At 40.1% G+C, this 14,307-nt stretch overlaps 2 protein-coding genes across 19 annotated transcripts in view; one reads left to right on the top strand and one right to left on the bottom strand.

The window, feature by feature from the left end:
• Window positions 1–6,947, top strand: part of PMFBP1 (polyamine modulated factor 1 binding protein 1) — a 302,187-nt gene extending 295,240 nt beyond the window's left edge. For all 9 annotated transcript variants that reach the window (XM_056525902.1, XM_056525909.1, XM_056525905.1 and 6 more), the window contains 3 exons: window positions 2,453–2,546; window positions 6,228–6,280; window positions 6,354–6,947. In XM_056525902.1, coding sequence (XP_056381877.1) covers window positions 2,453–2,546; window positions 6,228–6,280; window positions 6,354–6,426 — 220 coding nt within the window. In that variant the 3' untranslated portion in view covers window positions 6,427–6,947. The remainder of the gene's footprint in view (window positions 1–2,452; window positions 2,547–6,227; window positions 6,281–6,353) is intronic.
• Window positions 6,948–8,128: 1,181 nt separating this feature from the next.
• Window positions 8,129–14,307, bottom strand: part of DHX38 (DEAH-box helicase 38) — an 82,429-nt gene continuing 76,250 nt past the window's right edge. For 9 of the 10 annotated variants that reach the window (XM_056525883.1, XM_056525881.1, XM_056525875.1 and 6 more), the window contains 8 exons: window positions 13,391–13,599; window positions 13,152–13,306; window positions 11,000–11,155; window positions 10,387–10,521; window positions 10,177–10,302; window positions 9,581–9,676; window positions 9,388–9,509; window positions 8,129–8,399 (listed from right to left, as the gene is read on the bottom strand). In XM_056525883.1, coding sequence (XP_056381858.1) covers window positions 8,315–8,399; window positions 9,388–9,509; window positions 9,581–9,676; window positions 10,177–10,302; window positions 10,387–10,521; window positions 11,000–11,155; window positions 13,152–13,306; window positions 13,391–13,599 — 1,084 coding nt within the window. In that variant the 3' untranslated portion in view covers window positions 8,129–8,314. The remainder of the gene's footprint in view (window positions 8,400–9,387; window positions 9,510–9,580; window positions 9,677–10,176; window positions 10,303–10,386; window positions 10,522–10,999; window positions 11,156–13,151; window positions 13,307–13,390; window positions 13,600–14,307) is intronic. The other variant, XR_008845126.1, reaches the window with a different exon arrangement.

Genomic DNA, 14,307 nt, shown 5'->3' with positions numbered 1-14,307 from the left:
AATCGTATGGACCTACAGAATAGATTTGTAATTTTTACCGAAAAATGCACAGCGTAGAAACTGAAGCCCCCAAAAATAAAAATAAATTGCGTTTTCTTTTCGAATTTGAATGATTTGTTTGTTTCACAGTAAATTTGGTAAAATGAGTGTCATTGCAAAGTACAATTGAAAATGTAGATGGAAAAATAAGAGTTATCGCTATTAGAAGGAAAAACGAAACACCAAATATGAAAAATGGCTTGGTCCTGAAAGATGCTGCTACAGGGGAAATAAACTGCTGATTGCACAAGCACTTTCATGACACAATTGTGACATATAGAGTGCTGTCTGTATTTATATATTCATGGTGTACAGTCATGGCCGTAAATGTTGGCATCCCTGAAATTTAAGAAAATGAAGTATTTCTCACAGAAAAAGATTGCAGTAACATGTTTTGCTATACACATGTTTATTCCCTTTGTGTGTATTGAAACTAAACCAAAAAAAGGGAGGGAAAAAAAGCAAAATTGGACTTAATGTCACACCAAACTCCAAAAATGGGCTGGACAAAATTATTGGCACCCTTTCAAAATTGTGGATAAAAAAAGATTTTCAAGCATGTGATGCTCCTTTTAACTCACCTGGGGCAAGTAACAGGTGTGGGCAATATAAAAATCACACCTAAAAGAAGATAAAAAGGAGAGAAGTTCACTTAGTCTTTGTATTGTGTTTGTGTGTGCCACACTAAGCATGGACATAAGAAAGAGGAGAAGAGAACTGTCTGAGGACTTGTAACTTTGAGAGCGTTGATATTTTTCCACAATTTTGGTTCTCAAGTCGATCTCCAGCGATCTAGATTTGCCTTTGTCCACAGTGCGCAACATTATAAAGTGCGCAACCCATGGCATTGTACCTAATCTCCCTGGGCGTGGACGGAAGAGAAAAATTGAGGAAAGGTGTCAACGCAAGATAGTCCGGATGGTGGATAAGCAGCCCCAAACAAGTTCCAAAGATATTCAAGCTGTCCTGCAGGCTCAGGGAGCATTAGTGTCAGCGCGAACTATCCGTCAACATTTAAATTAAATGAAATGCTATACTAGAGAGACCCAGGCAAGAGACCCAGGAGGACCCCACTGCTGACACAGACCTAAAAAGCAAGATTACATTTTGCCAAAATGAACTTAAGCCAAAATCCTTCTGGGAAAATGTCTTGTGGACAGATGAGACAAAGATAGAGCTTTTTAGTAAAGCACATCATTCTACTGTTTACCAAAAACAGAATGAGGCCCACAAAGAAAAGAACACAGTACCTACAGTGAAATATGGTGGAGGTTCAATGATGTTTTGCTGTCTCTGGCACTGGGTGCCTTGAATGTGTGCAAGGCATCATGAAATCTGAGGATTACCAACAGATTTTGGGTCACACTGTACAGCCCAGTGTCAGAAAGCTGGGTTTGCATCAGAGATCTTGTGTCGTCTTCCAGCAGGACAATGACCCCAAACATACGTCAAAAAGCACCCAGAAATGGATGGCAACAAAGCGCTGGAGAGTTCTGAAGTGGACAGTAATGAGTCCAGATCTAAATCCCATTGAACACCTGTGGAGAGATCTTAAAATTGCTGTTGGGAAAAGGCGCCATTCCAATAAGAGAGACCTGGAGTAGTTTGCAAATGAAGAGTGGTCCAACATTCCGGCTGAGAGGTGTAAGAAGCTTATTGATGGTTATAGGAAGCTACTGATTTCAGTTATTTGGTTGCACACCCTTTGAAAAAAATATTAAGTTAAGGGTGACAATTTTGGCCAGCCCATTTTTGGAGTTTGGTGTGACATTATGTCCAATTTGCTTTTTTCCCTCCTTTTTTTGGTTCAGTTCCAATACACACAATGGGGGACATGTATCAAAGATTTTACCCCTGTTTTGTGTGTATTTTTTTTGCGCAAAATTTTGCGCAAGCCCTTTTTTTGCGCAATTTTTTTGCACACGTTTTGGTAGAGCATGTCCTCAGATGTGGCTGAATCAGGGTACCTTGGAGTGACATTTATAGTACACATGGATTTATTAACTGCGTACTTTTTTTTTACACCAAAAATTTTGCCGCAAGAGCTGTTTTTTTTTGCGCAAATATAAGCCATCTTGGACTTAACGTAGCAAGATGCTCTAAATCATTGATTCTATTTTCCAAAGAGTGGATTTAGGAGATTACTATATTTACCCGCAATTTATGAAGCTCATTGCTCTTGATTGATAAATTTAGCGCTTCTGCACATAATTTAGAATTCGGGAAAAGGGGTAAAATGCTTCTACCTTACACAAATAATGATACATGTCCCCCAATGTGTATAGCAAAACATGTTTTGCTGCAATCCTTTTCTGTGAGAAATACTTCATTTTCTAGAAACATTTCAGGGGTGCCAACATTTACAGCCATGACTGTATATGGACCTGTCTGGTGATCACTGTTTATTTAATAGCCACATGCAGGAGGTGATTGAGCAGATGCAGAAAGAGAATAAATATCTGAGAAATCTAGAAGACGAGAGACGTATAGAGAGTGAGCGTTATAAGGTAAGTCTTAATACAGACAAAGCATAAGTTCTCTTTGCAATACCGTCTACAATATTGGAGTTACATTACCTTTAACTCAGTTAACATCTAGCTTTTCAGTTGGTGAATCACTCTCTGTACAGAGTATCCTCTGCTGTTATGCATTCTGATATAAGGGGGAGATTTATCAAAACCTGCCCAGAGAGGGGGGGCGCTATAAGTGTGACAAATAGGTCAACTTTTTTTTCACTGCCCCTTGAGGCATTGAATAAAAAGCAAACGTACCTACTGCAACTGGCAGCGCTGGTTTCTGCTGTTATCCTGTTCTTCTTGGTATCTTGTAGCCCAGATTTATCAAACTGTGTAAGCAAAAAAATGGAGTGATTTTCCCTTAATAACCAGTTTGATATATCTGGGCCTTTTTTTTATTTTTATTTTTTACTGCAGGAAAGAAACGTCACAGGAACCAGGAAGACATGGGGGGACAATTATAAAAGGATTTACTCCCTTTTTCTTGCTCATACTTGTCTCTCAAATGTCTCCTGTGCGACAGAGTTTGGCTTATGTAAGCAAGTTTTGAAAATGGAATTGCAGTAGTCAGAGATTTATAACGTGCGACTGTCGCAAAAAAGTTGCACACCATCAAAAAAAAGCCATGCATTTACTCCAGCTCAACCCTGGCTTACAGATTTTGCTTGCTCAGAAGAGGTGACATCAGCAGACTCCTGCAGTGCTGAGGGACTACTACTACTCCCATCATAGAACAGACTTGTTTCCATGATGGGAGTAGTATAGTAATTCCCCACTGCAGGAGTCTGCCAGTGGCTGAGGAGGTTACATTAGTGTTTGTACTTCTATCCCCCATCATGGAACAGACTAGCGATTGGGGGGGGGGGCTGGGGCATGATAAAGCGTTATCTGCCCCCACAGCGCTTCTATATACATATGCAGCTGCCGCGCAATGAATAGTGTATCTGTCAGGATCATCACGGCCAGGCGGCTGCTGGATGCACTGCTGACAGATATCACATATAGCGCTGCACAAATGCGCTATGAGACAAGTATATCTGTCAGCAGCGCATCCAACAGCCGCCCAGCCATGATGATCCTGACAGATATACATAAGCAGCCGCCGCGCAATGAATAGGGTATCTGTCAGGATCATCACGGCCGGGCGGCTGCTGGATGCGCTGCTGACAGATATACTTGTCTCATATATAGCGCATTTGTGCAGCGCTATATGTGATATCTGTCAGCAGCGCATCCAGCAGCTGCCCGGCCGTGACGATCCTGACAGATACCCTATTCATTCATAGCGCGGCGGCTGCATATGTATATAGAAGCGCTGTGGGGGGCAGATAACGCTATATGTCTGCCCCCCAGCACATATACTATTCAATGCGCAGGCGGCTGCATATGTATATAGATGTGCTCGGGGGGCAGACATATAGCGTTATCTGCCCCCCACAGCGCTTCTATATACATATGCAGCTGCCGCGCTATGAATGAATAGTGTATCTGTCAGGATCGTCACGGCCGGGCAGCTGCTGGATGCGCTGCTGACATATCACATATAGCGCTGCACAAATGCGCTATATATGAGACAAGTATATCTGTCAGCAGCGCATCCAGCAGCCGCCCGGCCGTGATGATCCTGACAGATACCCTATTCATTCATAGCGCGGCGGCTGCTTATGTATATAGAAGTGCTGTGGGGGGCAGATAACGCTATATGTCTGTGCCCCCAACCCCCCCCCCCCCCCAGCACATCTATATACATATACTATTCATTCATAGCGCAGGCGGCTGCATATCTATCAGGATCATCTGGCTGGCGGCTGCTGGATGCGTTCTGATAGATATACCATTCAAATATAGCGCTGCAATGGAAAATTAAGACAAATACGTCGGCGGGGTTACATTATGCACTGGCGGGGGGTATAGATGTATACATATAAATGCGCTGGCGGGGGACATTTTTATAAATGCGCTGGGGGGCTAGATATATAGCGCTCTATGCGACCACAACACTTTTAATATACATATGTCCCCTCACATTGTCCATTTTAAAAACCCCTCTGGGATTCCTCATTGGCTCCTTAGTATTGGCCATTCAGGGCTCCCAGCGGGGAATTTAAAAATGAAAGTAAAAAATACATAGTACATCGCAGGGTTGCAGAGCATGCTGCCCGCTCCCCTGCTTAATAACTTCTGATCGGATCAGGTCTCAGAAGTGAGAGTCAGCCCCTGTACTACAACCCCCTTCATGGAACAGACTCTGTTCCATGATGGGGGTAGTAGTACAAACACTAATGTAACCTCCCCAGCTACCAGCAGACTCCTGCAGCCGGGGAACTACTACTCCCATCATGGAAACAAGTCTGTTCCATGATGGGAGTAGTAGTAGTCCTGGCTGTGGGAGTCTGTAGGCAGTGGTGTTAAAACGTCCGTACATGACGGATGTTATAATGAGTCTTAACGGATGATTATGCCCGTTATATGGACAGACATTATTCAGCAGTTAGCATCTGTTAATTCACCCGTTATTAAACGTCCATTAACAATACATTATAACGGCCGTTTATTAACGGGATGAACTTTATAGTGTGAACGCAGCCTTACATGAGCAAAACCTCAAAATGGAAAACAGAAAGGAGGAAAAAAAGCTGATTTGCTTACGTGAGACAAATTTAAAAAGGCTATGTGACTAGTTATAAATTTGTTGCACGAAAGCAAAACATTAAGCAAAAAAAAAAAAAAAAAATCCTGTCAGAACAGCAACACTGGAGAATCAGGGCAACTTTCTTCTCTAAAAATGTTTTCCCAATTAGTTTTTGCAGGGAAGTGAGCTTTCAGCAGATGTTCACTTGGTCTCAAAGTAGACCATAATGAAAAGGTTTGTACAAGTCGACAGTACTGTGGCACTTGTTAGTCAGAATTCTGGTGCTTGGCGCCTTATCTGAGAATAGGACAGATTTATTTAAAATGATGGAATAATAAATATGCCCAAATGAGAACAGAGTCTTACAGAGACATTGCAAGGATAGACAAAATTGATAAAGTTCCCCGATGGTGTTGACACAATTTAAAATAGAAAATAAAACAACAACAGTAACCAGTACATAAAGTTACATAAGTAGTAGCCACCACAGTGCTTGTGATTAACAGCCAACTGTGGGCCGCACCTGGACTTGCCATTGTTTAAAAAGGTGTGCAAATCCAGGTGAAGCACTTATTGGGATTTTTTTTGTGCTACCCACCGCTGCAAACTCTTGTGTTTAGTACAGTGTGAAACAAAGCCTTAGGATCTATTCACACAGCAGAATTTCCGCTTTCGGAATTCAGCCTTAAATTAAAACCCACAGACTTCTATGGGATTCCGCACTCCCTTTCACACGTCTGAATTTTTGCTTGTGGAAGCAAGTGGAAATTCAGAAGTGTCAATGGGGGTGTGTAATCCCATAGAAGTCTGTGTGCTTTAATTTGAGAAGGAATTCTGCAAGCGGAAATTCTGCCATGTGAATAGACCCCAAGGCTTTGTTTCACACTGTGCTTTCTTTATAAATGTAAAAAATGCATTTTTGTTTTAATTGGTGAACACCTATGTCCCTCATTAAGTTCAATAATCAATACAAAAACAGTGAACACAGCCTAAAAGTTAAAACTTTCCATTAAAATTTTCTTGTGGTTACTTAATTTTAGCTTTCTCTGCGTACAGCTGACCTGGAGCACCAACATCCCGGTGATGACATAGGGTGAGTATGAAGCCAACTTTTATGTCTCTCAGCCTCTCCAATCTGTATGATTCTAAAAAAAAGTGTCTTACAGGTCTCTGCGTTCTGCAAGAAGAGCATTTACAAGTGCTGGAAACCGAAGGGCAAAGCCACGTGGAGGTCTTTGATGAAGGGCTGGTGCTGTGACCAGTGCAGAGCACAGTTTACATGCTTATTCGGCATTTTGACAAATGGCACATGATAAAAGACAATCTTATGGATCTTTGAGAATTAAACAACTCAACTCAGAGCAATGTTTTGCTTAGGGACATGAACAGTTGCAGATCCGACACTATTTGGTATCCAGATAGCAAGTTGCTCTCAAAAAAATAAAATAAACAGGGGTAATAAGGTTTGGTTGTCAGTTTACAGATTAGGGACTAGTTTTTGTTAATTTAAAGAACAGAACCTCAAGTATTGCTGGTTGTACACATTACCAAGGTATATATAAAAGGTTTATACAACAAATAAATTAATGAAACCTGAAAATAAACAAAGCTCAAGTCTAGTTGTAGGGCACTGTTTGGGAGAATTTGATTGTTAAGCACCTCACCATTCTAATTTATTATCATGTATCAACTTGACTCCACATGTTGGTGCCAGAAAGTTAAACAGATTTGTAAATTATTTATTAAAAAAAAAAAAAAAACTTAATCCTTCCAGTACTTATCAGCTGCTGTATGATCCACAGGAAGTTCTTTTCTTTTTGAATTTCCTTTCTGCCTGACCACAGTGCTCTCTGCTGACACCTCTGCCCATTTTAGGAACTGCACAGAGTAGGAGAAAATCCCCATAGAAAACCTATCCTGCTCTGGACAGGTCCCTGACATGGACAGAGGTGTCAGTAGAGAGCACTGTGGTCAGACAGAAATGAATTTCAAAGAGGAAAGAACTTCCTCTGTAGTATACAGCAGCTGATAAGTACTGGAAGGATTAAGATTTTTTTTAAAGAAGTAATTTACAAATCTTTTCCAAAACTTTTCTGGCACCAGTTTTTCACATAAGAGTTTTTCACCCAAATCCTGACCCAGCTGCAGGCCTGAGAACTTCCTTATCTGATGGCCAGACCCATGGTCGAGTTGCGATTTACCAGTGTAATAAACCTATATTCCCAGATACATTCACTCTATGTCTGGAAACAGGACTGGGAGAGGACTGATTTTAAGAGTAAAACTTAACCTGTCACTGTCAGTAGCACAATTCAAATCATTGCACTGTTTTGTGTTTTTTTTTTTTTGTTTTTTTTACTTGAGTACATTCTTTGTAAATCATTTTATATATTTATACTGTGACTTTGTAATAATTAAATTCTGAATTTTAAGGGTATTTAACCATTTGCTGGTTTATTTCTTCATGTATCAGTTTCTGAGAGAGGTCAATGTTGTTCCTAAAACCTATAAGAAACATGTTCATTTACAGCATTCTGGAACAAATGTAAGGGTTGATCCAGTATCAGGCAGCTGTCTTACTGTATAGTGTGCAATGACAAAACTCTCCTGTGCACACAAGCAAGCCCAGCCACAATCCCTCAGCTGCACTTCATCCCGTCAGCATTGCAAGAAAATCAATAATCAGCATTTAACAGTTGCCTTTTAGTCAATATACAGCACTTAAAATGGCTTCAAGCAGAGGGAGCTGCCGATAAGCCAAGTGATCCACTTGTTGTGGCCTGCCTATGACATTACAGCACTCGTTAGAAGTTAATTATCATGTTAACGCCAGCCTGTACATAGCCAAGTGCCAGAATGTCAAGCACCGTCCTGCATGAAATCACTTCAAGCTCAGAGATTCTTAATGTTATGTAAAAATAAAAACATTCCACATCTTGACGCCATCAAAAGATACATTATTGCTTAAAAATAACAATATTCCACTTTACAATAAAATGGTAGATCACGTCCCCTGACTCAACAAAGGAAACTGTATTCCCACAAGTCCCAATATACTAGAGGGGAGATTTGTTCTCAAGCAGTGAAACAAGTTGATTTTGGTGGACAATTAAATACAGAAATAGGTTCACAAGCCAAATCGCGCAGGAGTTCGTCGAGGGGTTCCTGGTTCCATTTGTTCCTTCCTCCCTGGGGTGTAAATTTTTGAAGACCTAGAGAACACAAGGGGGAGGGGTGAGATTATTAATACATGTTGTGACCAACCTGCCTATTTAAAATTCTGGTTGGAATTTTGTCTTTCGTGCACTTAAGTTATCATGTTGTTGCACAGCATGTGGTATTTTTAGCTGCTATCAAAGTGCCTGTCCTACCTCCAGAAAGTTATAAATGTGTGGTTGGAGGTGGGGTTGGTTTGCAAAGTTGCACATAGTAAATACACCACCACTACAACATTCCTAAGTAAACACAAACCATATTAGTCAACAGCTTCTACATGAGAAGTCGCATACTTGACACAGAAGATGACTGCGCCAAAAATACCCTCCAAACAAAATTATTTATTTCCCCCATAGTGTACATTAGACTGGAGAGGAAAGCAAAAGTAATTTAGGTTAGGTTCAAAACATGCTATTATGGCCCTGATTACAGGGGTAAGATCTGAGACACCCACTTTTACCCTGAACTGGGATGTTCTAGCTGTCTACACTGTTGGGCCCCTTCCTTTGACATCCTAGCTTTGCCCCAGACCTCCCCCCACACAACATTTTCTGCATAAAACTAAGCCAGATTGTACAAACTTTACAGTCTAAAGCTGCACCAGGTTTTCACACAGCCTGAGCCACTTTTAACAAAAACATTGGCGAAGATTTAACAAAACCTGTCCGAAGGGAAAGTTGCTGAGTTGCCTATAACAACCAATCAGATCACTTCTTTCATTTTTGAAAAGGCCTCTAAGAAATCAAAGAGGTTATCTGATTGGTTGCTATGGGCAACTCAGCAACTTTTCCTCTGGGCAGGTTTTGATAAATCTCCTCCAGTGTTCCTTGGCATGAATGTACAGATTTGCATAGTGAATTAAATAAATTCTGTCATGAATTCACATACAAAAATGTATATTATGAGTAATCTGTCTTTCCTCACTAGCCCTGGAAGTATATTTCCCTGTATAACCTCTGCCACATTGTGTACACAACAACAAACCTTGAGCTGCTCAACGTGCTTTTCCTGTCCTGCTCTTCTCTCCTTGATCGCAGTTGTTCTTCAGCCATCATCATCTCCTCCTCCATTGCAGACACCTCTTCCTTTGCCCTGCGCCTATTTTCCTAAAGACCATAGTAGGTATTATTACATAGAACAGTAAAACCACATTGCCAAAATATCAATACACACGTACCTGTCTTGACTTTCCAGCATGTTTTATGCTGTAGAACATAGGACCTAGTTCTGCCAACCACTCGCCATCTACTGCTGTAACACACTGCATGTATTCCTAGAAAACAAATGTAAAACAAATTACTAATTGAAAGAAAACTTTGCTGTTCACATTCCTTTTTAATGTTAACACCCCACATAATAAAGCGTGAACGTCATATAAGTCCAGTACAATGTTGGCCTTTAGCAGAGGTTAATTAAAAAACCATCTCCAGAAACATAACATTCTTTAATAATGAATAGAGTTTTTATGTCAGTCATCTGTATTCTGATAGATAACATTTTTAGCTATTAAAATACTGCCCTCTTGTGGTCACCAGAATGATTAACAACAAAAAACACCTGGATCTATTTATAATGATGATGTGAAACCAAACAGCACAAAAAATATTTCTAAGTATATAGGAGAATGCTAAATAGACAGTGGGGTCACTTTAATAATGCTGGAAAAACCTAATATCTGTAAACAAAAACATTTGTGACTTCAATTTGTCAACTTTAAAATACATACATACATAATAGGAATAAAGGAAGTGCTTGCAAATATATATCCCTTACCTTGGTTGTCATCACAAGCTCATGGTAAACTATATAATCTGGGGTGTACCCCATTCCAAAGAGGGAGCTGGTTGGGTGCAAGTGACAAGGCATTCCTGTCCGTACATTAACGTATTCACCGATTCCCTGCGCAACAACAATACACAATTACTCTGCTGCTAGAAATATTACATAAGCTAAATGAAGAGGCTCTAGTTTCTAGTTCCCCACCTTTAGCCTGGCGGCTTGATGAAAGTAAGCTGCACAGATGCATTTACGAACCACATCCCAGTCAGAGCCGCATGATGATAAGGACATGCGCTGAGCCACCATTATGTCCTTCAACTGTGCACGGACTTCACGGACCTGATACAAGGCAAGGTCATATGTAAAATGATCCACACATTAAATGGGCACTGTCAGATACAAAAACTTTTGATATGTTGTAAAGCATGCAAATCCAACAGGTTTTGCAATTGCTTTCATTAGAAAATTGTAAGTATTTCATACTGAAAAAGCCAGTCACACAACTGAACTTCTCCCGCCTGCTTGGACACATACTAGTCCTGCTGTGTCCATGCATCATCACCTATGTCATGGACATGGAGGGGGCGGTGATCTGCACAGTGAGGCCACGCCCCCTCCCTTTGAGAGGAATTCAGACTAGTGAGCTAAATTAAAAGTGTAATAAAAAAATAAATAAATAAAGGTGCTAGACACATAAAAATAGATGTACATAGTCAGAATTAGGTACTGAGTGATATATAAAAAAAAAAAAAAGTTTTTTGTTGGCTCTTTCGGGTACGCTTTAAGGATAAATAATTGTTTTAGCATTGGAACCCACCTTTCTCATAGCCTTAGCATGGATAAAGTGTTGATTGCACCAGCCGCTAGAATAGTTGTTGTTTTTCCATTGGAGAAAAACATTTAAATATGTTAAGTGGTCACTCTCCGGGACAGCAAATTTCTCCCTCACTTGATCGCTCTCTTCTTCACGTCCCTAGGAGCAAACAGAGAAGCGTCAGTAAGAGTGGTCCTAAAATACTAAGGCAAATTATAGTTTTATGTAAACACTTTACTACCATAAAAAAACATAAATGAAGTATGGAGAGGCGCTCTCTCTCTAATGAACCCCAATTTACCGGGCTAGCCAGTTAGTCACCTATACCCCTGATATCAGAAAAAGGGTTCAAATCTAAAAATTATATATTGGCACTTAGGTACAAATGGATATAGAACACTAGATAGTGTGTTATCTTATTACAATGTATTAATAATAATAATGATAAAAGAAACAGATCTAGTATGCAACAGGGCCCTACAATGATCTACACACAACTTATTGTACATATAATAAAATAAAGTTCAAAATGGCATTAAAAACCAAAATATATATTATATTTTATGTATATACACAAATGACACTGTTAAACCAATGAAGGGTTTCTATTAAATGCTCGAATTTTTATTTATTTAGAAACCTTATTGCAATAGTCAGTCTTTGTTTGCAACAGATGGTTAGGCAAGTATCCGTATTACTGTCTTTTTATAGAGGAAAGTATGATCCAAAAATATCCATATTGGGCAGATGGTAAATATTCAGTTCATCACTGTACAGAAAGCCTGTATTATAATGCCTTAATTGGTGCATTCCTGAAGTAATAAATAGTATTACAGTTGGTGATTGGCACCATTCATCCAGATGCAGACTCTGTTTATGTAATCTTTGAGACTTTGATCTTCAGCAATGTGATCGCTGTGTCATCCCCCCAGCTGGTATACAGTAGCTCCTGGCTCTGTCCGGCCGAGCATGCAGGTAGTAGAGCGTGCGGCTGCAGCGTGGGTACACCTCACAGATTGAGTACGGAGCACTTGTGTAGAGCCGGGGGGTGAGCAGCATCCTTGTGGAGAACATTTGCGGGCTTTTTGATTGACCACTTCTAGGTAGCAGGTAAATATAAATGGTTACAAGTCCTGGAGATGGTAAATATTGGCAAATGAATGGAAACAATAGCACAGCCTTGGCTCGATGCATTTCAGGACCACCTTAGGTCCTTTCCTCAGCATATCACATTTAAAGCTGCTGAAAAAAGGACCTAGGGTGGTCCTGAATTGCATCCAGCCAAGACTGTGCCATTGTTCCCATTCATTTGCCAATATTTACCATCTCTAGGACTTTTAACATCTCCAATTACCTGTTACCTAAGAACGGTCAATCAAAAAGCCTGCAGGCATTCTCCACGAGGACTCTGCTTACTCTCCCGGCTATACACACGCACTCTGTCCTCCCTCTGTGAGGTGCAGCCATGCGCACTTCTCCTGTTAAGCTCGGCCGGCCAGAGCGAGGAGCTACTGTATACCAGCAGGTAGAGATCTGAGCAACTAGGCCGACGACACAGCGATCACAGTGCTGAAGATCAAAGCCTCAAAGACTACATAGACCAGGTCTGCATCTGGATGAATGGTGCAGTCACCAACTATAATACTATTTATTACTTCAGGAATGCATCTATTTAGGCATTATAACACAGACATTCTGTACAGTGATGAACTGAATATCTACCATCAGCCCAATATGGATATTTTTAAATCATATTTGCCTTTATAAAAAGACAGTAATACGGATACTTACCTAACCATCTGTTGCAAAGACTACAACTATTGCGATAAGGTTCTACACCCTTCATTGGTTTTACAGTGACAAATGTGGCATATTCTATATATTATATATATATATATATATATATATATATATATATATATATATATATTTTTTTTTTTAATATATTTTAGTGGCATTGTGAACTCGATTTTATTTAATTACATTCTATTATATGTACAATAAGCTATATGTAGATCAATGTAGGCCACAAGAGCTCTAATTATTATTATAAATATATTATAAATATTATACTGTAATAAGAATACACTATCTAGTGTTCTATATTCATTTTTACCGGAGCGCCAATATAATTTTTTTTTTCCTTAAATATTACCTTTGGTCTATAGAAAATTGCTGGCACAGACAGCATGGATACAACAATAAGGATTTCAGCACTACAACCCATATCACAAGACACGATCAACATCTTTGACAATGCTGGATCCAGAGGAAACTCAACCATAAGACGGCCAGTGGACGTAAGTGAACCTGGTAAAAATAAACAAACAATGTTACTATGATAAACAGATTGTCTGGCAATAGTTTATAAAAGAACAGCATAAAGAGACCTACCTGTGTTATCAAGAGCCCCTAAAATCCACAACTGGTACATGGAGTTTAGCATGTTGTCCTCTGGAGGTGGGTCCATGAAGTGAAAAAGAAGAAGGTCCTGAACCCCAAGTGACTTTAGCAGTAGGACCACATTGGACAGGTTGGTGCGCTGGATTTCTGGGACAGTAGTGCACAGCAGCTCATTTTTATATGCACTCTGAGTGTACAGCCTGTCAAATACAAAAAGATGTTACATGACTGTTTTGTTGCACATACAACAATAACAACTATATTAGACCTCATTACAAAATGGAATTTTACTTTCATTTTCCCTCAGACGGCGTTGCCTGTGCTCCGGAGACCTGTGTGCTCGGTACAGAAGGTGCTGTCATAGCAGGTTGCCCTACTTGTAAGTGTTTAATGTTAAAAAGTGTTTGTGTAGCTTTTATTTTAGCTTTGTTTAAAAATAAGACAAAGAATGCCAGACATTAATCAGGGTACCGATGGCCCTTTTTTTATGACAAAATTGTCATACAAAAAGTTCTAAATAGTCTGGCAACAGCTGGAGACACTACTACTGGTGTTGGTTTTTACCCCACAAAGCCGTAGAGATTAGGCATTTCGGTTGCTCCTGATGATTAATCGTCAAAATTAATCAATAGCATACCAACCTGCAAGCGCCACAGAATTTGCGTGCCCCAAGTTGGAATAACAGAGGGTTGTCGCGTCTGTCTGTTAAGACACATGCACCAACCTTCAGACTAAACGCAGCTTACCTGTTATGGAGCTGTCTCCCACGCAGTGTTTTCAACACCTAGGCCATTGTGACTAGGATTGTCACCGTTCCCTGGTCTCAAAGCTTGGGCTCTCACTTTGCGCTCTCCAGTTTATTAGGTGAGCTACAATTAATAGTGATTTGGCTCATGGAGCAGCCCAAA

This window comes from Hyla sarda, chromosome 6, assembly GCF_029499605.1.
Source record: "Hyla sarda isolate aHylSar1 chromosome 6, aHylSar1.hap1, whole genome shotgun sequence".
In the NCBI taxonomy this organism is placed as follows: Eukaryota; Metazoa; Chordata; class Amphibia; order Anura; family Hylidae; genus Hyla; species Hyla sarda.
Note: the sequence above shows the minus strand (reverse complement) of the source record. Positions and strands in the feature narration are given on the sequence as shown.